This window comes from Hypanus sabinus, chromosome 18 (genome assembly GCF_030144855.1).
Source record: "Hypanus sabinus isolate sHypSab1 chromosome 18, sHypSab1.hap1, whole genome shotgun sequence".
NCBI classification, from domain to species: Eukaryota; Metazoa; Chordata; class Chondrichthyes; order Myliobatiformes; family Dasyatidae; genus Hypanus; species Hypanus sabinus.
The window spans coordinates 71,817,257-71,841,121 of NC_082723.1; the positions used below are offsets into that span (position 1 = coordinate 71,817,257).

General features: G+C 42.2%; 1 protein-coding gene across 6 annotated transcripts in view; it reads left to right on the top strand.

Moving 5' to 3' along the window:
- The window catches only part of golga3 (golgin A3), an 87,436-nt gene that overhangs the window by 51,484 nt on the left and 12,087 nt on the right, over nt 1-23,865 (top strand). For all 6 annotated transcript variants that reach the window (XM_059994633.1, XM_059994638.1, XM_059994637.1 and 3 more), the window contains 12 exons: nt 2,371-2,573; nt 3,873-4,010; nt 5,005-5,166; nt 7,381-7,749; nt 10,118-10,195; nt 11,017-11,280; nt 11,665-11,759; nt 17,019-17,235; nt 18,432-18,575; nt 19,606-19,803; nt 22,007-22,123; nt 23,628-23,767. In XM_059994633.1, the coding sequence (XP_059850616.1) occupies nt 2,371-2,573; nt 3,873-4,010; nt 5,005-5,166; nt 7,381-7,749; nt 10,118-10,195; nt 11,017-11,280; nt 11,665-11,759; nt 17,019-17,235; nt 18,432-18,575; nt 19,606-19,803; nt 22,007-22,123; nt 23,628-23,767 (2,125 nt within the window). The remainder of the gene's footprint in view (nt 1-2,370; nt 2,574-3,872; nt 4,011-5,004; nt 5,167-7,380; nt 7,750-10,117; nt 10,196-11,016; nt 11,281-11,664; nt 11,760-17,018; nt 17,236-18,431; nt 18,576-19,605; nt 19,804-22,006; nt 22,124-23,627; nt 23,768-23,865) is intronic.

A 23,865-nucleotide genomic window follows, 5' to 3' on the forward strand; every position in this document is an offset into this window, starting at 1 on the left:
AGTTAGGAGTCAATACATTTCATCCCCTGCTTTGTATCCATTCCACAAAGCCATTGTCACTTAAAGATATCGGAGTGCATGATGCAACTTATGGGATCACAGCTCTCAGATCAAAGATTCTCAACGTGAACCCCTTTGCTTAGACTGATAAAGAGTACCTTTGTTTGTCACATGTACAGTACATAGAAAGACATAGTGAAATGCGTTGTGTGAGTGTGTGAGAGCAGCCAACACAGTCCGAAGATGTTCTTGGGGCAGCAAGCGTTTCCATACTTTAGCTGCCAACATATGTCCTCAATTTACTGACACTAATCTGTACATCTTTGCAATGTGGGAGGAAACTGGAGCATCTAGGGGAACTCACCCACCCACTTGGAGAACATACGAACTCCGTGCAGACAGTGGCAAGAATTGACCCGAGATCGCTGGAGCTGTAAGGCATTATCCTAACTGCTACACTACAGTTCTGCCTTATTTGGAGTAGGCTGATATCCAGCTGTGAACTTGTGAATCAACTCTTTGCTTTAAGATGCCTTCTGTTTTAAGTTATGGATGATTTTCGGCACCTTTTTATTAACTTTGTCCAGTCCCTCGACTTCAGGTTTGAGATGGTGAAGGCGAGTGACAGCTTCTGGTAGTTCAAAAGGCAAGAAATAACATTATTGATGACACTTTTTCTGAAGTAAATTGTGGTAAATTACTACTGCAAACAGTGAAGAGGTGAGCAAAGATGAAGCGAATTCGAGATTTGAGCTGGGCAGCTGCGTTTCAATGTTGACACAGATGGAGCGATTTGGAAAGGAGGAGTTTCGATGCCCGTCCAACTAACCCGAGTGTGAGGTTGGATCACTGTAATTGCCGAGCCGGTTTGGAGAAGCTGAGAACAGCTTTGGGCAGGACGGCAAGGCCTAGGCCCGGAGTGTATCGCTGCAGCTGGCCTGGGTCCTAGTGCAGGGGTGATCTGCTATTTGGATGATTTAAACACCAGCCTAGATAGACTGGAAAGGCAGGGTGTTGGGACCGGAGGTGAAAGTCAGGCCGATTTCGCTCACTCTTCTGTCCACTCTTGCTGAAGCTGCGAACTGCTCAGGCTGCTGTGCTTCACAGCGCCTCACTTCTATTGTTTACATGGTTTGTGTTTTTATCTTTCTCTGCGCACTGGGTGTTGGTCTTTTTTTTATAATTGTGTTCTTTTGGGATTCTTGCTTTCTGGCTGCCTGTAAGCAAACAAATCTCAAGGTTGTGTAATTTCTACATTCTTTGATAATAAGTGTACTTTGAATCTTGAATCTCCAGTGCAGGGGTTCTCAACCTGGGGTCCAAGGATCTTTTCCTTAATGGTATTGGTCCACGGCATAAAAAAGGTTGGGAACCCTTGCTTTAGTGTAACCTGCACTTGTACAGATCTTAAGTACAAGGGTATTACATTCTGGTGAGCCTGACTGACGAAAGCATTCTGAATGTTTTTAATAAATAATTTATGAATGTGCTCAGGCTTCTGTTAAACTTGCCAGTAATTTCTAACTGCTATTAGAAATATCCTGCAGGTCAGGCATCCTCTGTGGGGAGGGAAATAGCTGATGTTTCAGTTCGATGACTTTTTTCATCTTTCTTTCAGAGTTGTGTAATTGGTCTGTTTTCCCTCGGCTAGGTCAAATACAAGTTGAAACTTACCAAGTATTGAAAAGCCGAGATAAGAGTTCACCCGGAGAAGATGTTTTCTACAGTGGGGGAGTCTGGGAAAGCCTCAGAATACAAAGGTGTTCCTTTATAACTGAGATGAAGAAAAATTTGTTTAGCCAGAGGGTGATGAATCTGTGAAATTGGTATTGGCTGTGGACGCCAAGCCATGTGGTATATCTAAAGTGAAGGTTGATGGGTTCTTGATTAGTCAGGACATCAAAAGTTACAGGGAGAAGGCAGGAGAATGGGGTTGAGGGGGATAATAACTTAAATATGATGGAGTGGTTGGGTGATGGGGTGGAAATATGTCCACCAAAAGAGATGTAAGGCACTCCTTACCTCCACTAGTCTGAAAGTCATCTTTAGGCAAGGTGTCATGGAAAGACTATGATTACCCATGTCATACGACATGGTACATGATGTCATGCGACACAACACATAATGATTGCCCATGTCAAAGGACATGGCGCATAATATTGTCATGTGATGTGGCACATGATGATGTCATATGACATGGCACAAAATGAAAATGATGATGGAATGGTGGAACATATTTGACGAGCTAAATGGCTTAATTCTGCTCCTTTGTCCTATGATCTTAGGTTCCTGTAATTTGCATACAGGAACACACAAAGTGTCATGTCTTGTCTACAGATGATCATATATGTGTTTGTTTTTTTTTACCAGTTCAAGCTGCTCGGCAGCAGATGGCAGTTCTTCAGAGCCAGCTTCAGCAAGCGCAGTTGGATCGTTCCACACTGACGAGCCAGCTCAAGGCTTCCCAGTCTGAAATAACTTCTCTGCAGCAGGTCAGGCAGTGGTACCAGCAGCAGCTGACAGTAGCACAAGAGGCAAGGGTGCGGTTGCAGAGTGAAATGGCCAGCGTGCAGGTACGAGACCGCAGATTATTCACAAAATTCGAGCAACATCTGTGTTTAATTTAATGGTGCTTCTGGACAGCATTAGGAGAAATAGGGACTCAAGAAGAGTTCTCAAGTATTTTCTGACAACATGTCTGTATTTTCCATTGCCATTCTCTATTTCTTCACTCCCCCAAATTAGACTTTAAGGCCGTAAGACACCACCATTATGTGCTGTTTCATATGACATGGTTGATCATAGTCTTTGACCATAATTATTCTTGGTAAATTTTTCTACCGAAGTAGTTTGCCATTGCCGCCTTCTGGTAAGTGTCATTACAAGACGGATGACTGCAGCCATTATCAAAACTCTTCAGAGATTATTTGGCATCATTGGTCACATAACCAGGACTTGTGATATGTACCAGCGACTCAGATGACCATCCACCACCTGCTCCCATGGCTTCCGTGACCCTGATCAGGGGTTCAGGCTAAGCAGGTGCTACCCCTTGCCCAAGGGTGTCTTGCAGGCTAACAGGTGAAAGGAGTGTTGTACACCTCTGTGCCAGCCTCCGTAAGACATGGGAGCAGAAGTAGGCCATTCAGCCTATCAAGTCTGCCATTCCATCATGGCTGATTTAGTGTTCCTCTCAACACCATTCTTCTACCTTCTGCCCATAACCTTTTACTCTTTTACTAATCACAAACTTGTCAGTCTCTACTTTAATATCAAAGTATTTAATATCAAAATATCAAAGATATAGGTGCAGGATTAGACTATTTGGCCCATTGAGTCTGCTTCGCTATTTCATCATGGTTGATCCATTTGTCCATATCCCCAATCTCCTGTCTTCTCCCCGTATCCCTTCATGCCTTGACTAATCAAGAACCCGTCAACGTCTGCCTTAAATATACCCACTGACTTGGCCTCCACAGCCACCTGAGGTAAAGATTTCCACAGATCCATTACCCTCTGGCTAAAAAAAATTCCTCCTCATCTCCATTATAAGTGGATGTCCCTCTGTTCTGAGGCTGTGTCTTCTTGTCTTTGGAGCTTCTGTTGGTGTTTCTGTAGCATTGGGTTTTACAGGACGGGGTTGCTAACCCCATGCCAAACCCGCCTTCTCTTGCAGCAGGGCTTGGGACTGTCCATAGCGGAGTTATATATTTAAATTAAAATTCTTATGCTTATAAAATAGTTTCTCTAATAAGCTACTGTGCGTTAAACAAAGTAAAGGATGTCTTAAACTTTTTTTTTATTTTGGGGTAAGTTTAGTGTTTTCCGTAATAAGTGAATCATTGGTTTAAAAAAATTTTTTTAAATCATAGGCTGGTCACATGACTCAAGCAGCAATGTTGGAACATCTGAAAATAGAGAATGTATCTTTGTCCCAACAACTTACGGACACTCAGCAGAGATCCATCAAGGAGAAGGAACGCATTGCAACCCACCTGCAAAATATTGAGGTAAAGGTGGTCACTGAGGAATGCAGTCATTTGCAAAGAGAGTGACGTCTGAGGATTACGTATGATCCTGCTTCTGTTGTTTTTAATGAATGCATTAGATCTGTGGGAAGAGTCAATGTAGCTATTTTCATAAAGTCTAGAAAACTACAGTACAGAAACAGGCACTTCGATCTATCCAGTCCATGCTGAACTATTTAAACTGTGTAGTCCCATACCCGGACCATAGCCCTTCATACCCCTCCCATCCACGTACCTATCCAAACTTCTCTTAAGCATTGAAATCAAAATCACACTCACCACTTGCGCAGCCAGCTTGTTCCACACTCTTAACCTTTCACCCTTAACTCATGACCTCTAGTTATAGTCTCACCCAACCTCATTGGAAAAAGCCTACTTGTATTTACTCTAACTATACCCCACAATATTTTGTGTGCCTCTATCAAATCTCCCCGAATCTTCGACATTCTAGGAAATAAAGTTCTAACCTATTCAATCTTTCCTTATAACTCAGGTTATACAGTCCCAGCAATATCCTTGTAAATCCTCTACCATCTTCCTAACGGCAGTGGTGGGGGTTTCTGATGATGGATGCTGCTTTCCAGCGACTGCGCTCTATGGGGAGGACTTTACCCATGATGGACTGGGCTGAATCCACTGCTTGTTGTCGGATTATTCCTGTTCAAGGGCTTTGTTGTTTTCTTACCAGACTGTGATGCAGCCAGTCAGTGTACTCTCCACCACATGTCTATAGAAGTTTGTCAAAGTTTTAGACGTCATGCTGAATCTTCGCAGACTTCTAAGGAAACAGCTTCCCTGTTGTTTTACAGGCTTTCTGGCGATTGGAGTCTGGTCTAAGTCATTGTGGAGTAATTATTTTTGAGTGAACTTTGTATTAGAATCTCAGTTTATAAGAGTTCTAAGTGAAGTATGATCCAACAAGTCTGTGTGATCATTGATATATTTTGACGTTTAAAGCCAATTTGTTTCATGGTAGGTTGACATGTTGGACCAGGAAAAGGCTTTTCATCAGATCCAGGAAGCAAAGGCAATGGTGGAAGATGATTTGTCAAGGAAACTTGAGGAGTTTGAGGAAGAGCGTGAACATCTTCAGAAATTGGCTAATTCTGCTTCAGCTTTGGAACGGGATCTTGAGGAGGTAAGGTGTTCTGCTTGTATAACAGTTTCCTGTTTCAGCATGTGTTTTTTGAACCAACAATGTCAACGAGGATGGTACAAATTTTTTTTATACTGACCTCAAAAGCCATTGGCAAAGTGTCACGTAATATACCGCAGGATTAAATTGACAATAGCAACGCACAAAATACTGGAGGAACTCAGCAGGTTATGGTATTATAGGAAAGATTCTAGTATAGATAAAGCAGTGGCTGATTAGCAGGAGGCAAAGAGTGGGAATAAAGGGAACCTTTTCTGGTTGACTACCAGTGGCTAGTGGATTTCAGGCAGTGAAGAAAGCTAATAGCATGCTGGTGAAGACTGATGCAAAATACCTATTTAGTTCATCTGCCATCTGCTTGTCCCCCATTATTATTTCTCTGGCCTCACTTTCTAGCAGTCCTACATCCACTCTCATTTTCTTTTACATACTTGAAAAAAGCTTTGGTATTGTTTGCTAGTTTGCTTTCATATAGGAAAGCAAGGATAAGAGAGGAGAGTGGATCGTTGGATAAAGGGTAGGAGGAGGGTACCCAGGGGGAGTAATGGGCAGGTAAAAAGAAGTGAAAGGTTGGAGAGGTGAATAGAGGACAAGATGACTATGACTGCGAGTGCCTGACTATAACAAATTAACTAGGGATTAAGAAAAGAGTGATGCTTTTTGTTCCAGGACAGAGTAATGCACACTTTAGAGAAAGACTGGAGTCACGGGTGTACAGCCGCACAGTGACTAAAATGCTCCTGCGCGCACAGCCTATGGAATTTTCTTCTGTAGATTGTGCTGTTTTCAGTCTGTGTTTTTAGGAAAACCTATGTCTACTTATTTTCTGGTCCTTGGGGTTCTTCCGGGAGGCAGGAAAAACGAGCAGTCTTAATTCCCAGATTTCAATTTATTTTAGAGTACAAGCAAATGTACAAATACTAAGCAAAATAACTAGCTAAGATACGCTGCTAGGAGTTGTGTTGATGCGAAGGTAAATGAATAAGGATGGCACCTTTGAAAAATCTATCATCCTTCTAGATAAGTGAAATTCCTTAGATAGAGAATAAACTAGTTAATAGGCTACATGATTAAAATAATTGCATCACACGGGCCATGTGTTAATAAATTGCCAGTGAAAAATGAGAAAGGTGATAAACCATTAGTTTAGCTGCTGTACTGCTTTCTGCCTTTGAGTGGGGACAGATGAACCACCACATACTGTGAAAAATACATGAGTTTGTTACGAGGTACAAATCTTGTAAAAGGTATTTTTTTTAAACTGTGGGTTTCCAACAGAACTTTGATTGGAATTGATATATAGGAGATAATTCGGTGGGGGAAGCCAAAATTCAGAAGTGCATTGTCTCAAAACTCAAGGCCAGGTCACATCTGCTGGCAGGTCACCAGCTTCTCTGACGGGGCAGTATGTGAGACTAGACAAACACATCCACACATCCTGCACAGCCAACACTGCTGACTTACAGTGGTGTGTTTTTCTCCCCTTTCCTATTTTCTCTACATACCAATGACTGCATCTCAAGTGATCCATCAGTTAAACTGTCATACGTTTATATAAACCTCAATCATTCCCCCCCAGCATTGACAATCAGACTGGTAATACCCAAATTTGGAGATTATTGGTCGGGTAACTTAACTGCTGCAAGGCAGATGTACTGTCAGGTCACGGATATTTTTGATCCCTGGGTTTTTATTTTGAGTTTAGTAATGAGCAAGAAAATTTCATTTATTGATTCTTCACGATTGTTTATTTTAAAGTTTGAATAAAAGACAGATACTAAGCAGACAAAGTAATGGTAACCTAAGTCAGATGAGAGAAGAAAAATTAAATAAATTCAATATGACAATTTTTGAAAAATCTATTACCTTCAGATAACTTCAGATAATTCAGATAACAGAAATTCCTTAGATAAGAAAATCAATTGCACAATTATAACAAGTGGGTAACATTTGGCCAATTAAAATGAAAAAGGTGATAAAGGGGTTATGTAACTGCTACACTGCCTTCTGCCAGTAAGCGTGAAAAATACAAATTAAAATGTTAGCAAAAAATACTATTTTAGCTTTGCATTAATTAAACTACTACCTTATTTTTTTTAAAAAAGTATAAGAACACAACTGATTCCAACGGTACCCATATGGTGATCTATTAATTGTTGCATTTATGAATGTGCTGAAATTGTGTCTCCCCTTCAGGTTAAGTTAACCTTACATCAACGCGAACTCCAGTTAGAAGCTCTGCAACAGGAACAACTGGAGCTTCTAAAGCAGCTCACCAGCTCCCAGGAGGCTTTACACACCAAAGACCAGTCCCTGAATGAACTGCAGGCTCGTTACGATGAACTGAAGGCCTGCCTCTCAGAGATTCAAACGGAAACAAGTGCCAAAGACGACATGATCCAGTACTTGAAAAACGAGAAGATTGTCCTGGAAGTGGCCTTACAAGCTGGAAAGATGGATAAAGATGCGCTGGAGGAAGGAGCTAAACGGCTTGAGGAGGGAACTGAAGTGGTGTCTGAAGTTCTCGAACAACTTCGTCAGGAAATTGCTGTCAAGACTGGGCAGGTAATAGAAATTTAACAGCTCTGCAAGGTGCCAGGAAGAATGTTATGTAATCTAGCTTTTAAAAATAGTTGATAGCCTGAGGTAATGTAGAGAAACAATTGCTAAAAACAGTCATGGTCCTGGGTGTTAAGATCTCTGAGAACCTAACCTGGTCCCAACATGTCAATGCAGCTGTAAAAGAAGGTACAACAGCAGCTATACTTCATTAGGAATAGATGTTCCGTGGAGAGCATTCAGACTGACTACATTGCCATCTGGTATTTGTGGGGGGTGGGGAGAGAGCACTGCACAGGATCGAAGTAAGAGACTTGTAAACTTAGCTTCTTCATGGGCACTAGCCTCCTTAGTATCCAGGACATCTTTAAAGAGCGATGCCTCCAAAAGGCAGGGTCCATCATTAAGGACCTCCACCACCCAGGACATGCCCTCTTCTCATTGCTACCATCAGGGAGGAGGTACAGAAACCTGAAGGCACACACTCAGGAACAGCTTCTTGCCTCAGCCATCCAATATGCGACAGCATCAATAAGAGGCTAGGTCCTGGTTCATGGTGGTCCTTAATGATGGTTATTTTTGAGAGACCACTCCTTGAAGATGTCCTGAATACGATGGAAACCAGTGTCCATGAAGGAACTGACTAATTTTACAACTCTCTGCAGCTTTCTTTGATCTTGTGCAGTAGCCCTCTCCTCACCCCCATACCAGGCGGCTATGCAGCCAGTTAGAATGCTCTGTAGAAATTCGTGAATGTCTTTGGTGACATACCAAATCTCCTAGTGATATATACCACTGCCTTGCCTTTATGGTTGCATCAATGTGTTCCAGGTTGGGTCACTCAGATATTGACACTCAGGAACTTGAAGTTGCTCACTTCCGATCCCTCGGTGAGGACTGGTGTGGAGGTGTTTGGTGACCTGTTATTTACAGGCAGGTCTCAGCTGGTGTGGATCAGAACCCTGACCGTGTCGGAGGAACTGGTTTACTCGGAGGGTGAGAAATCTAACCCTGTGGATATACATCTGTAACCCTGAAGTCTTCATGAATGGAACCTGTGTGATCCAGAGTGCTTTGTTGTTTTATTTGAATAGGAGGCTGACAAGAAGTCTCTGTGTTATATCAGGATGTATGTTTATGACAGGTAGCGTTTTGACAACAGTTGTCATGGGGAGAGAAGCCTCAAAGGACAAATGGACTGTTGAAAGAAATGAGGAAAGAAGAGATTTACAGATCCAGATAATGGAAGAATGCAATTATGGGATGAAACAATCGGTTTACTGTTCTCTGTAAAAGTATAGCAGTGCTTTGTTTTGAGCCATAGAATCGAAGCTACTTTCCAACAGCTTAACATATGGAGGTAGACTTGCCCTTGTAAATAATAAACATGCTTATAATTTGATCCACTGTAAATTTGTTGTAGTTTGTTGCTGTACATTAGAAGACCCAGCTGAATGGTGCACAACAGCCCCCTCAGCTTTGCAAGAAGCAAGCGATGTATATGAATAGTTGAGCAACAGAGGGTCTGATATGTGTGAGAGGCCGAAGTGGCCATTCCCTGTCATAGTCGCAAGGTGAATGGGATCAAAGCAAGTCTAATTTGTTGAACTGCCCCGATCCTGAAGATACAGATTCCACAAAGGTTTGGCACAAGTGCAAAGTGAATCGAATTCTTGTAGGAAAATTTTAAAATAGTTCATGCTATGAACGAAAAGCAAATTGGAATGGGTTCCATTTCCCACATCTTTCATTTTGAGTACAGCTCATTATGGTATTAGCTCATATTAAAAGGTTTTAAGCAGATTAAGTATGGTATTTTTATAAATAACGATACTAAATTAATCTTGGGTGGTGGGGTGGAGATGGGTCTCTACCAAACGATGTGTAAGGCACACCTTTGCTCCTTCCCTCCGCTAGTCGGCAGGTTGTCCTTACACACTGTGTAGCCCCTGTTTCGCCCCTTCCTGGTCAGAGTCACGTGAAGCCATGGGAGCAGCTGGTGCATATCACAAGTCCTGGTTGTGTGACCACTGATGCCAGGCAAGCAATCTCTGAAGAGAATTGATAATGGCTGGGGGGGGGGGTTGCAGAACCGGGACCCACCTTGTGAAGACACTGCCCAGAAGAAGGCAATGGCAAACCACTTCTATAGAATTTGCCAAGAAAAATGATGGTCAAAAATCAAAAACCATGTTCACCAATGTCATATGACATGGCTCATAATGATGATGACTAGATGAATAATCAGATTCTGTTGGAGATATTTCACTGCAGTGTGGTTAATTTTTTCATTTTTTCCTAAAATTTGGATGATTGTCTCTTTTAGTATTTTTACACAAGATGCCAGTTTATACCATTAATTTCCTCTTTATAGGTGGAAAACATGCAACAAGAGAATGCTAACTTTAAGAAACAGACTCAGAAACTGAAGGACCAGCTCGTTCAGCAGAAGGTAAATGTTTCACTGACCTCTGGTCACTCGAAGCTGGCTGGTCAGTAAGTCAGGGGCTCGATATCTGCAAGTTCACTGGAGGCCCTAATGTGTCCTAGTTGGAGGTCTGTCTGTGTGAGTGGGAGTTGTGCTTTTGTTGTTCTTTATGTTCTGCTGAATAGTGTTCAGTTTAATATCAGAGATTGTATGTAGTATACAACCTGAAATCCTTGCTCTTCACAGATACCCACAAAACAAAAAAACAAAGAATGAAATACAGAAACATCAGAACCCTAAAGCCCACCAAGCACCAGCAAAAGCATTTACCCTACTTCCCCTCCCCCCACTTCCACCAGCAAAAGCACCAACTCCCCTCCCCCATGCACCATCACTTTATAAGCAAGCTCTCTTGATCTAGATTCCATCAAAATCTACATCTCAACACTACGGTATCTCGAACAGGCTTTTGCTCGCTAGTGAGGGGGGTGGGAGAGAGAGAGAGAGAGAGAGATCACTCCTGCAACAGCAAGGAGATCAACAGCCTGCTGTTTCGATGTTACAATCTTCCATGTTGCTTCTCCAAGTTCCTCGACTCAAGGACCGATAGCTCTTGCTCACAGTCAAAAAGAGAGAGGGAGGCATGCCCCAGCACCTCCTCATTGTGTTGCCTTTTAACACAAGCCATGCAGTTTTCATGCACATGGGATAAGTGAATCTGAATCATATGAAAGTCTATAAGATATAGGAGCAGAATTAGGCCATTCTTATTCTTATGGAGTTTTAACCTTTCTGGGTACTGAGTAGTGATCTGTCCACTGTTGTTTGGGCACATTTTCCCTCAGGTGATGGTGGAGGCATATCGGCGCGACGCAAACTCAAAAGATCAACTGATAAGTGAGTTAAAATCAGCGAAAAAGAAGCTGGAGTCGGCAGTGAAAGAGTTGAAGCAAGAAATTGTCACACTGCAAACGGATAAGAAATCCACTCAAAATGAACATGTGCGGTTACAGAAGGAGATTTCTCGTGTCCACCAACAAATGACCGATCTGGAAAGCCAACTTCAGTCAGTACAGGAAGGACGTGATGAATTGAACACAGAGCTTCAGGTACAACCTCTTGGTCCTTTAAAGTTATCATTAATAAACTAACTTTTGGGGGGGAGGGGGCACTGAAGCAGGGTGCGTGCACTCCACCAGGGCCAATGTGTCATGGCATCCAGGCTGGCGGAAACGGGTTGTATTATGCTCGACTGTGGCTTGATGGCACGTGTTTTTGATTCTTACTGCACGATTGTGATAATATTTGTGCTTGCTTTCTTGTGTGTGCTGGTACTGTGTTTTGCACCTTGACCCCAGAGCAACGCTGTTTCATTTGGCTGTATTCACAAGAATTCATGTGTGGCTGAATGACAGTTAAATTTGAATTAGATTGAATTATTTTAGTTTTGCTAACAGCCCTTTAAAACTCTCTGAAGTTTTACTTTCTAATAGTCGTTGCAGTTTGACAGGAGCCAGCTAATGTCGCTCTCCCAGGAGAATGAAGAGCTTAAGAAGCAAGTGGAGGAGATGCAAGAAGAAACTAAAAAGTGAGGAAAGTCTTTTGTTTAAACTTGATCAGTTCTTGTGGATGTATTTAGCTATACAGCAAATAACATGGGGCAGCAGTGGCCAATACCAATAGTTAACACTTTCTGCCTTTAGACTTCCTAATAAATCCTCTACGTTACTATTTGTATAACTGTTCCCTCCCCCCCACAAACCAGTGTGAGAAATACATCATTGTTCTTGCATTCTCACTACACTCTTCGCATTCAGTTTCCTGAATTAAATTTTAAAAAGAGATTTTCTTCAAAATAAGATGAGAATGTGACTTGGAGTTAGAGGACTGTCCTTGTGTGTGAGTGGGAGAGCCTGGAACTGCACCAATTTTATTTTTATTGTATATAGCGGTGCACCATCAGTTTTGTTTATATTTAGTAATTTTTGTTTGGCTGTTTACAATCTTAATTGTTTAGTCTTGATGTGCTGGGTATGTTTAGCACCTTGACCCCAGAGGAACACTGTTTCTTTCAGCTATGTTTATGTACAGTGGGATGATAATTAAACTTGGAACTAGAGAGAGGAAAGGGACTCGTTGTTTTGTTACATGTGGTGATCTGCTCTGTGTTTTACCAAGCATTGTGGATGTGCTATGTTGGCACTGGGATGTGTGCTGGCACTTGTGGGCTACCTCCAGCACACCCTTACATTGTGTTGGTAGTTAATGCAAACTCCACATTTCACTGTGTGTTCACGTGTACGTGTGACTCTTCAGCAACAGGTATACCACTGTGGATACTGTTGAGGAGATGGTGTGACCTAGCAGAGTAAAGTCACAGCAGTCAGATAACTGGCTCTGTTACTCAGAAGGGAATGGGGAGAAAGAGGTGAGCTGTGGTGATATGGGATTTGTTACGGGAAGCTTCTGTGGACGAGAGCAAGATTCCCAGATGGTACGTTGCCTACCAGATACCAGGGTCTGGGACATCTCAGATTGAGTCTTCGACATTCTTAAGTGGGAAGGCAGCCAGAGGTTGTGGTCCATACGGGTACCAGCAACATGGGTTGTAAGATTGATGAAGTTCTGCAAAGGGAGCCCAAGGAGTTAGGTGCTAAGTTAAAGGACTGGACCTCCAGGGTTGTGATCTCAGGATTGTTACCCGTGCTATGTGCTAATGAGGTCAGGAAAAGGAAGATCAAAATGTTTAACATGTGGGTAAGGACTTGGTGTTGGAGGGAGTGTGTGAGATTTTTGGATCATTGGGCTCTCTTCTAGAGAAAATGGGACAGTACAAAAGAGATGGTTTACATCAGAACTGGAAGGGGACTAATATCCTAGCAGGAAGGTTTGCTGATGTGGCATTTTGGGGAAGATTTCTAACGCTGCGCTGTGGGGTTTAAACCAGAGTTGCAGGGGGATGGAACCAGAGTGCCAGAACAGTTAGTGCAGAGGTTGTGGAGACAGATGGACCTCAGACGAAGTCAGGAATCAAAGGATTGAGCATGGTGCGACCAGTGTCCTGATCTGTGTTTATTTCAATGCAAGAAGTGTTGGAGGAAAGGCAGGTGAGCTCAGGGCATGGAGCAACACCTGGAATTGTGACATTATAGCCATTAATGAGACTTGGTTGCAAGAGAGGCAGGACTGACTGCTCAGTATTCCAGGGTTCTGTTGTTTCAGACCCAAGAGTGGGCGGGATTAAAGAGGGAGGGGGTGGTTTTACTAGTTAGGGAAAATGTTATAGCAGTGCTCAATCAAGACAGACTGGAGAACTCGTCCAGTGAGGCTTTATGAGTGAAACTGAGGAATAGGAAAGGTATGACCATGTTAACGGGGTTATATTATAGACCACCAAACAGTCCAATTGATTTGGAAGAACAAATTTGTAGAGAGATCAGACTGTTCCAAGAAACATAAGGTTGTTATAGTACATTGGTGATGTTTAACTTTCCACATATTGATTGAGGGTCGCATATTGTAAAAGGACTAGATGGGATAGAGTTTGTGAAGTGTGTTCAGGAAAGTTTCCTTCATCGGTATGTAGATGTCCCAATGAGAGAGTGTTAAGGAAGGACACGGCTGGTAACAGAAGTTTGTGTAGAGGAACACTTTACATCTATTGCTCATAATGCCATTAGTTTCAAAGAAAATATGGAAAAAGATAGGTCTAGTCCATGGGTTGAGATTCTAAATTTTAGAAAGGGAAGTTTTGATGGTATCAGAAAGGATCTGACAAGTGTGGATTGGGATGGGCCATTTTCTGGTAAAGGTGTACTTGGTAAGTGGGAGGCCTTCTGAGTGTACAAAGCTTGTATGTGCCTGTTTAAAATTAAAGGTAAAGATGACAGGCTTAGGGGTCCTTGGTTTTCAAGAGATATTGGACCCTGGTTAAGAAAAAAAGTGCATAGCAGATATAGGCAATTAGGAACAAAAGAGGTGCTTAATGGAGTGTAAGAATTGCAAGAGAACACTTCAGATAGAAATCAGTGCTAAAAGAAGGCATGAGGTTGCCCTAGCAGACAATGTGAAGGAGAACCATCAGGGCTTCTACAGATGTGTTCAGAGCAAAAGACAAAATTTGGTCCTCTGAAAGATCAGATGTGTGGAGCCAAAAGAGATTGGGGGAAATCTTCAAGGAATGTTTTTGTATCTCTGTTTATTTTGGAGATGGACCCATATAACCATATAACAATTACAGCACGGGAACAGGCCATCTTGGCCCTTCTAGTCCGTGCCAAACGCTTACTCTCACCTGGTCCCACCTACCTGCACTCAGCCCATAACCTTCCATTCCTTTCCTGTCCATATACCTATCCAATTTATTTTTTAAATGACAAAATTGAACCTGTCTCTACCACTTCTACTAGAAGCTCGTTCCACACAGCTACCACTCTCTGAGTAAAGAAGTTCCCACTCGTGTTACCCCTAAACTTTTTCCCCTTAACTCTCAAGTCATGTCCTCTTGTTTGAATCTCCCCTACTCTCAGTGAAAAAAGCCTATCCACTTCAACTCTATCTATCCCCCTCATAATTTTAAATACCTCTATCAACTCCCCCTCAACCTTTTACGCTCCAAAGAATAAAGACATAACTTGTTCAACCTTTCCCTGTAACTTAGGTGCTTAAACCCAGGTAAAATTCTAGTAAATCTCTTCTGTACTCTCTCTAATTTGTTGACATCTTTCCTATAATTCGGTGACCAGAACTGTACACAATACTCCAAATTTGGCCTCACCAATGCCTTGTACAATTTTAACATTACATCCCAACTCCTATACTCAATGCTCTGATTTATAAAGGCCAGCATACCAAAAGCTTTCTTCACCACCCTATCCACATGAGATTCCACCTTCAGGGAACTATGCACCATTATTCCTAGATCACTCTGTTCTACTGCATTCCTCAATGCCCTACCATTTACCATGTATGTCCTATTTGGATTATTCCTACCAAAATGTAGCACCTCACACTTATAAGCATTAAACTCCATCTGCCATCTTTCAGCCCACTCTTCTTACTGGCCTAAATCTCTCTGCAAGCTTTGAAAACCTGCTTCATTATCCAGAATGCCACCTACCTTAGTATCATCTGCATACTTACTAATCCAATTTACCATCCCATCGTCCAGATCATTAATGTATATGACAAACAACATTGGACCCAGTACAGATCCCTGAGGCACACCACTAGTCTATAGAAGTGATTGCAGAGCATCAGAAAGATTATGACTCGTATACTGATTACATAGGAGGAGGTGTTTGCTGCCCTGAGGTAAATTAGGGTGGATAAATCCCCAGGGCCGGACCAGGTGTTTCCTCTGCCCCAGTGTACATCACCAATGTGCTAGGGGTCCCTAGCAGAGATATTTAAATTATCCTTAGTAACAGGTGAGGTACAGGAGGATTGGAGGACAGCTAATGTTGTTCTGCTGTTTAAGAGGAAATTATAGGCCAGTGAACCTGACATCAGTAGTGGGAAAGTTATTGGGGGTATTCTAAACGGCCGGTTATATAAGTATTTGGATGGGTATAGACTGATTAGAGATGGTCAGCATGGATTTGTGTGTGATCGGTCGTGTCTAATTAATGATAGAGATTTTGAGGAAGTTACCAGGAAAGTTGATGAAGGCAAGGTAATGGATGTTGTCCACATGAAAGTGAGCAATGCCAAGATCCAACATGGGAGGTTGGTCAAGAAGGTTCAGTCACTTGGCATTCTGGATGAGGTTGTAAATTGGATCAGACGTTGGCTTTGTGGGAGAGGCCAGAGAGCAGTAATAGATGGTTGCCTTTCTGACTGGGGGCCTGTGACTAATGGTGTGCTGCCGGGATTGGTGCTGGGTCCATTGTTTGTTTGTTATCTATTATCAATGATCTGGATGATGATGTGGTTAACTAGATGACACCGAGGTTGGGGTTGGTAGAAGACTGTCAGAACTTGCAGTAGGATCAGGGCGAACTGGAAAAATGGGCTGAAAAATGGCAGATGGAATTTAATGCAGACAAGTGTGTTGTGTTGCACTTCAGTAGAACCAGCTGGAGTAGGGTTTACACAATGAACGGTAGGGCACAGAGGAGTGCGGTAGAACAGAGATCTGGGAATACAGGTACATAATTCATTGAAAATGGTATCATAGTAGATAGGATCATAAAGAAAGTTTCATAAATCAATGTATTGAGTACAGGAAATGGACGTTATGTTGAAGTTGCATAAGACATTGTTGAGGCCAAATTGTGTACAGTTTTGGTCATCTACCTAGGTCTGAAGGTTCAGTTTCTGTGCTGTACTTTTCTGTGACTCTATCACTTCTATTCACTGTTTTGTTTGTGCATCTGAATATCATTTAATATAAACAATCGTTTCCCTCCAGAGTTTTTAACCAATGACTGCAAATAAATAAATAAATACATACATACACAAACCCAATTTCCAGAAAAGTTGGGATATTTTCCAAAATGCAATAAAAACAAAAATCTGTGATATGTTAATTCACGTGAACCTTTATTTAACTGACAAAAGTACAAAGAAAAGATTTTCAATAGTTTTACTGACCAACTTATATAGTGTTATCACAAAGAGTCTCTATAATCTTCAACCTGTAAATTTAGTGCAACTTTGTTATGAAGACTTGTCACAGTATGAATTTTTATCCTCTATTTTTTGGTCATGATTTAGTGGTGAATCAGACTACCTAATTCTGCTCTTATGTGTTATGGTCTTCCTGGAGCTGCATATAAACAACTGTTGAGTTCAAGTAGAACTTCACTCCCCTGATGATGTTTAACTTGGGTACCTCCTCCCCTAGGGGTATCTCTGAACAGAAGACCCGAATGAAGAAACTTGGCACAGATCTCACCACCGCACAGAAAGAAATGAAAGCCAAGCACAAAGCTTACGAAAACGCTGTTGGCATCTTGAGCCGTCGCCTTCAGGAGGCTCTTTCAGCAAAGGAGACTGCTGAGGCAGAGCTCAACAAACTGAAAGATCAGGTCATAGAGGATGGAGGCAGTAATTTTCTGCAAGTATGTTCCTGTTTTTGAAAGTGTATTCGGTTCTGCTAATATGTTAACAGACTAATTTGTAGTTTAATATTTGTGAAAAAATTAGGAAGTAAAAATAAGGAAATTAAAAAATTAAATAGTTATAAAAAAGTACAGCACAGAAACAGGACCTTCAGCCCATCTTGTATGTGCTGAACCATTTAATCTGCCTACTCCCAGCAAACTGCAATGGGACCATCCACATAGAAATATAAAAAACCTACAGTACAATATAGGCCCTTCGGCCCACAATGCAGTGCTGAATACGTGGTTACTTCAGAAATTACCTAAGGTTATCCCTCTAATTTTCTAAGCTCCATGTACATATCCAGGAGTCTCTTAAAAGACCCTATCTTATCCGCCTCCACCACTGTTGCCAGCAGCCCATTCCACGCACACTCTGCATAACAAAAACTTACCTCTGTCTTCTCCTCTGTACCTACTTCCAAGCACCTTAAAACTGTGCCATCTTGTGCTAGCCATTTCAGCACTGGGAAAAAACCTTTGACTATCCACATGATCAATGCCTCTCATCATGTTATACACTTCTCTCAAGTCACCTCTTATCCTCCGTCGTTCCAAGGAGAAAAGGCCAGGGTCCTATTTAGCTGTAACATTACCTCTCGGCTCTTAAACTCAATCCCACAGCTGATGAAGGCCTTCTTAACCACAGAGTCAATCTGCGCAGCAGCTTTGAGTATCCTATGGACTCAGACCCCAAGATCCCTCTGATCCTCCACACTGCCAAGAGTCTTACCATTAATACTATATCCTGCCATCATATTTGACCTACCAAAATGAGCCACCACACACTTATCTGGGTTGAGCTCCATCTGCCACTTCTCAGCCCAGTTTTGCATCCTATCAATGTCCCACTCTAACCTCTGACAGCCCTCCACACTATCCACAACACCCCCAACCTTTGTGTCATCAACAAATTTACTAACCCATCCCTCCACTTCCTCATCCAGGTCATCCTTGTGAAGGATTTTGCCCCAAAAAAGTCATTGTTGATTCATTTCCATAGATTGAGTTCCTCCAACTTTTTATGTGTGGCTCTGGATTTCCAGATTTTTGTGTTTGTGAATTATAATATGGGTCTTGGCATACTGGATAGATCAGTAATTCTTTTTGAATCGTGCCGCAAGGCTTCACCCCATTTGTGTATTCATTAATAGGAGCAGATCCAGGCTTTGCAACTGGAGCTGCAGGCAGTGAACCACAGCAAATCCATGCTTGAGAAGGAACTGCAGGAGGTGATCTCCCTCACCAGTCAAGAATTGGAGGATTACCGAGAAAAGGTTTTGGAGCTGGAAGATGAGGTAGAAACTAAATCTTTCACAAAGTATTTGCATAACCCTTAGTCGGACTCTGAGATAACATTTCATTGGTTTACATTATCAAGATAGTGAATTAATTTCCTTTTATTTCAAGGCAATCTGACTTGTTGATTAAGTACTATGAAAATCAGCTGAGTAATTCTGAAATCTTGTATTTTCTTCTCTTTTTGCCACCTCAAAAAGTCAACATGGTACCAAAAATATGTGATCTCAGTTTGTAAGTGACTTCTAGATTTCCTTCCATCTCCCTGTAGTACAATAGCTCTTGACATTGAAACCTGGAAAATCTGTTCTTTATGAAGTACCTGTGTCACCCAAAAGCACTAAATATTCTTGTGATGTACTTACTGCCCATTTTAGGGCAGCAATGAAGGTCCTTCATCTCTGGCAGTGTTCAGGGCTTCCTTCATCGTGTCAGTAGCTTCCTCTCGTTTTTGCTACTGTCAGTCATGCAAGTTTCAGATGGAGACTCGGGAATACATCACACTCAGATGTAGAGGGATTCTTCATTGCCGCTTCTGTAACAACTTTCCTTTACCAGTCAGGGTTGTTAGCCCTGAGCAGAACCACCAAATCTGGAGAACCAGTGGACCACTCCTAGTCTGGCCTCTACCTTTTGACCTGTTTGGCATGGGTGGCCCCACCTAAAGTCAAAGTATAAAGCCCAGACTCTGGCCAGTATAGCTCTCCGGATCGTTGAGGTATGCAAGCCTCCAAACTACAACAAAGTTGTGGTCCTCTTGGAGGTCTTGCAATATAGTTAGTGTTGTATCACAGAAAAATAATTTGGGGTGCCTTCACTGTTACTTATCTAAAGCAAGGTTTTAGATGGTATTGGTCCATGGCATAAGAAATGTTGGGAACTCTGATCTAAAGTCTTGAAGAGATTTCTGCATTGCAAAAGTAAATTTGAAAGGGAATCTGGCCTTTATAAAACCCCTACATGCAGGTTTTCTTTTACGACGTATTATGCATACACCATAATGGTTTTGCTTCTCTCCCTCCCTCAAAGCTTCAGGAGTCGAGAGGTTTTAGGAAGAAGATCAGACGGTTGGAAGAAGCCAATAAGAAATTGACTCTAGATTTGGAGCACGAGCGAGGGAAGCTGGTTGGCCTGAATCAATCCCATGCTGCACTGAAAGAGCACACCAACATCTTGGAGACTGCCCTGTCCAAGAGAGAAGCAGATCTAGTGCAGCTGAACCTGCAGGTATCAACTCAGTACAGAAGGAGCTGCTTTTTAGTTCAGGAATCATAGAGCTTGGAACATTACAGTTCAGTCCCTTGAGCCCACAATGTTGTGCCAACTTTTTAACCTGCCCAAGATCAATCTAACCCTTCCCTCCCATATAGCCCTCCATTTTCCTTTTGTCCATGTGCCTGTCTGAGAGTCTCTTAAATGCCCCTCATGTATCTGCCTCTACTGCCGCCCCGGCAGCTCTGCATTCTCTTTTTAAAAATCTGATCAGGAACAGGTTTAATATCACTGGGATGTGTTGTGAAGTTTGTTGTTGTGCAGCAACGGGACATAGCAGTACATAATAAAAAAAAGTAAATTATGGTAGAAAGTATATGTAGCATCCGTGCCCCCAATTTACCCCCATTTGCCTAGGGTGAACCGCCGTCGCCCTGCCAGTAGTGTGATACTTTGGTGTAAATATGGTATAATGCCCCCCCCCCAGTACACACTCACAATACAAATATCAGACAATACACCAGAAGCAAGTAAATAATTTCAACTTTATAGTTATTTCTTAGTGAAGGGTTAGTAGAATCAGATAACCTAAAGGCATCAAATCAACTGACAAATCAATAAGTTTATCAGTTTGTGCACGTAATATTTTAATACGTTGGAGCTCACACCTCCTGTTCCATCCACAACGACCTTCTGAGCCTTCAACCACAGTCCGAACCACCGACATCCAGTATCAGCTGCTCTGGAACCGCTGTCCGCTCCTCACACGTCCGCCCTCCTCACTCTCCTCCCGAAAAAGACCATGAACTCCCGCTCAGCTCACACATACAAGATAGCACAACAATTTTCCATTTAGTTCCTCCCCCTTACCTACAGTCATAACCCAAACATTCCAGACACAGAAACCCATTACAGCGTAAATAACATTACAGAGAAGCCATTTTGTTGGCCTGAACAGTTAACACCACAGTTACTGGTACTTAAGAGCCCTACACATATGTAAATATAGTTCTGGTTAGACCAAACTTGGGAGTTTTTTGTTTAGTTCAGATTGCTTCATTATAGGAAGGAAGCAGGAACTTTAGTGAGGGTGCATTGGAGATCTACCAGGATACTATCTGGATTAGAAAGCATATCTTAAGAGGAAAGGTTGAGTAAATTAGGGTTTGACTTGAAGAATGAGAAGTGACGTGATAAAGGTGTATAAGATAATAAGAGGCATAGCTGGAGTGGACAGCCAGCAGCTTTTTCCCAGGGCAGAAAAAAATTAAATAAGTAGTGCAAAAAAAGAAAAAAATGTGGTGAAGTAGTGTTCATGGGTTCAGTGTCCATACGGAAATCTTCTGCAGAGGGGAAGAAGCTGTTCCTGAATCACTGAGTGTGGACCTTCAGACTCCTGTACCACCTCCCTGATGGTAGCAATGAGAAGAGGGCATGACCTGGGTGATGGGGTCCTTAATGATGGACACTGACTTTTTGAGGCATCGCTCCATTGAAGATGTCCTGGATTCGGGGGAGGTTGGTACCCATGATGGAGCTGACTGAGTTTACAGCTCAGTCTGACATCTATACTTTCCTCTACTCACCTTAAAAGGAAGGCCTCTGATATTAGCCATTTCACTTTGGGAAAACATCCACTCTATCTTATTAACTTAACTTATTATTATTTATGGTTTTATATTGCTATATTTCTTCACTATTCTTGGTGCGGCTGTAACGAAACCCGATTCCCCTTGGGATCAATGAAGTCTGTCTGTCTGTCTATGTCTCTCATCATCTTGTACACCTCTATGTACAGTATATCTGTGTTTCTGCTCTTTGACGTGTTGACGCGTGGCCTAGTGGGTAAGGTCACTGGTTCGAGCCTCAGCTGAGGCAGCATGTTTTTAGTCCTTGAGCAAGGCACTTAACAACACATTGCTCTGCGACATCACAGGTGTCAAGCTGCTTGGGGAGGGGAAGGCCTGCAGCTTGGGCAACTGCCAGTCTCCCATACAACCCTGCCCAGGCCTGCGCCCTGGAAACTCCAGGCGCAGATCCATGGTCTCTCGAGACTGGTGGATGCCACCACGTTCTTTGACACAAAGGAGTAGGCTAACAAGTTAATTAACGTTTGAGATGTCGCAGATGGCTTTATTGCTCTAACGTTATCCCTGTGGAACAAAATTCTCTTAACTATTTCTGCTACTAACTTTTTTTTTCCTGGGCTGGGCTACAGGTACAAGCAGTTCTAAAGCGAAAGGAAGAGGAGGACCAGCAGATGAAGCAGTTAATACAAGCCTTGCAGATTGCACTGGAAAAGGAGAAGGAGCACGTCAATGAACTGAAGCAGCAGGTCAGTGTCTCTTCGTGCCTCTGTTTCAAGGCTACCAGTCAAAAACTTTAAATGATATTTCATTTATTGTTTGTGGGGTAGTGGTGAATGGACGAGCAGTCTGATTCTCGGGCTGTTCACTTCTTTTCAGATTTAGCCTGAAAAGGCAATATGCAAGAGGTTAAATCTGCTTTAAATTAGAACACGAACTGTAATTGGACCATAAGATATAGGAGCAGAATTTGGCCATTTGGCCCATCGAGTCTGCTCTGCCATTTCATCATGGCTGATCCATCTGCCCCCTCAGCCCCAGTCTCCTGTCTTCTGCCTGAATCTCTTCATACCCTGACTAATCAAGAATAGCTTCCTAGCTCCATGGGTTTATTGTAGACTCGATGGCATGCCGGAGTGAATAAGGAGCCCTTGCTCTCATATCATTGTTGAATGGAGTTCGGCTGATGTCCGGTTGATGTTACAACGCCTCAGCGAAGGCCGTATAGTGTAAAAGCAAAGTTTCTGCTCGGTAAAGAACACAATGGCTTTAGATAGAAACTACTTTTGCCCCTAACATAAACATCTGACCTCTGCCAGCCAATGTGCTTTCCTACTTACTACTTCCTGGCTGCACTGGAAGTGATCTAATACAGATCAGGAACTGCTCATTTAAATAAAAGCTGAATGTACTTAATCACATAGAAGATCATAGATGAATAGCCCAAAGGCAAGAACATTTATTTAATTACATATTTATTTTAATATTTGCAGTTTGTTACCATTTGCAATCTTTATCATTTTCCATTGATTCTATGGTATTTCTTTGCTCTACTATGAATGGCTGCAAGAAAATGATTTTAGGATAGTATATGGTAACATACACATACTTTGATAATAAATTTCAAGTCAAGTTTATTGTCATTTCGACCATAAACTGCTGGTACAGTACACAGTCAAAACGAAACACAGTTCCTCTAGGACCCTGGTGCTACATGAAACAACACAAAACTACACTAGACTATGTGAGACAGCATAAGGCTACAATAGACTATGTAAAACAACATAAAAACTGCACTAGACTAAAGACCTACACAGGACTACATAAAGTGCACAAAACAGTGCAGGGCAGTACAATAATTAATAAACAAGACAATAGGCACAGTAGAGGACAAATTACAATATAATAATAAATGATGTAGATGTCAGTCTGGACTCTGGGTATTGAGAAGTCTGATGGCTTGGGGGAAGAAACTGTTGCAGTCTGGTCGTGAGAGCCCGAATGCTTCAGTACCTTTTGTCAGATGGCAGGAGGGAGAAGAGTTTGTGTGAGGGGTGCGTGGGGTCCTTCACAATACTGTCAGCTGTGCGGGTGCAGCGTGTGGTGTAAAAAGTTTTTACTTTGAATTTGTTGATGTGCATGAGAAAGATTCACCAAGTTAAAAATAAGGGATGTCTGACATGAAAATCCTGAAAGTAAGCTGAATGTATTGCTGTAATCATTCTGTGTCCCTGTTGTTCACACTATTTCTAGGTTTCTGTAAATAAAGCTGAGGCCGGGCATAATCGTCGTCACTTCAGAGCAGCTGCCCTCGAACTTAGTGAGGTGAAGAAGGAGCTGCAAGCCAAAGAACAACTGGTAGAAGCTCTGCAGGCAGAAGCTGATAAACTCCAGTAAGTCGACAACATGACAGTGTATTTTGTGGAGGCTTCCGGCGTCTAGTGTTTGATCTGATTACTGAAACTGAAGTTGAAGCCTTCATTTGGCATGT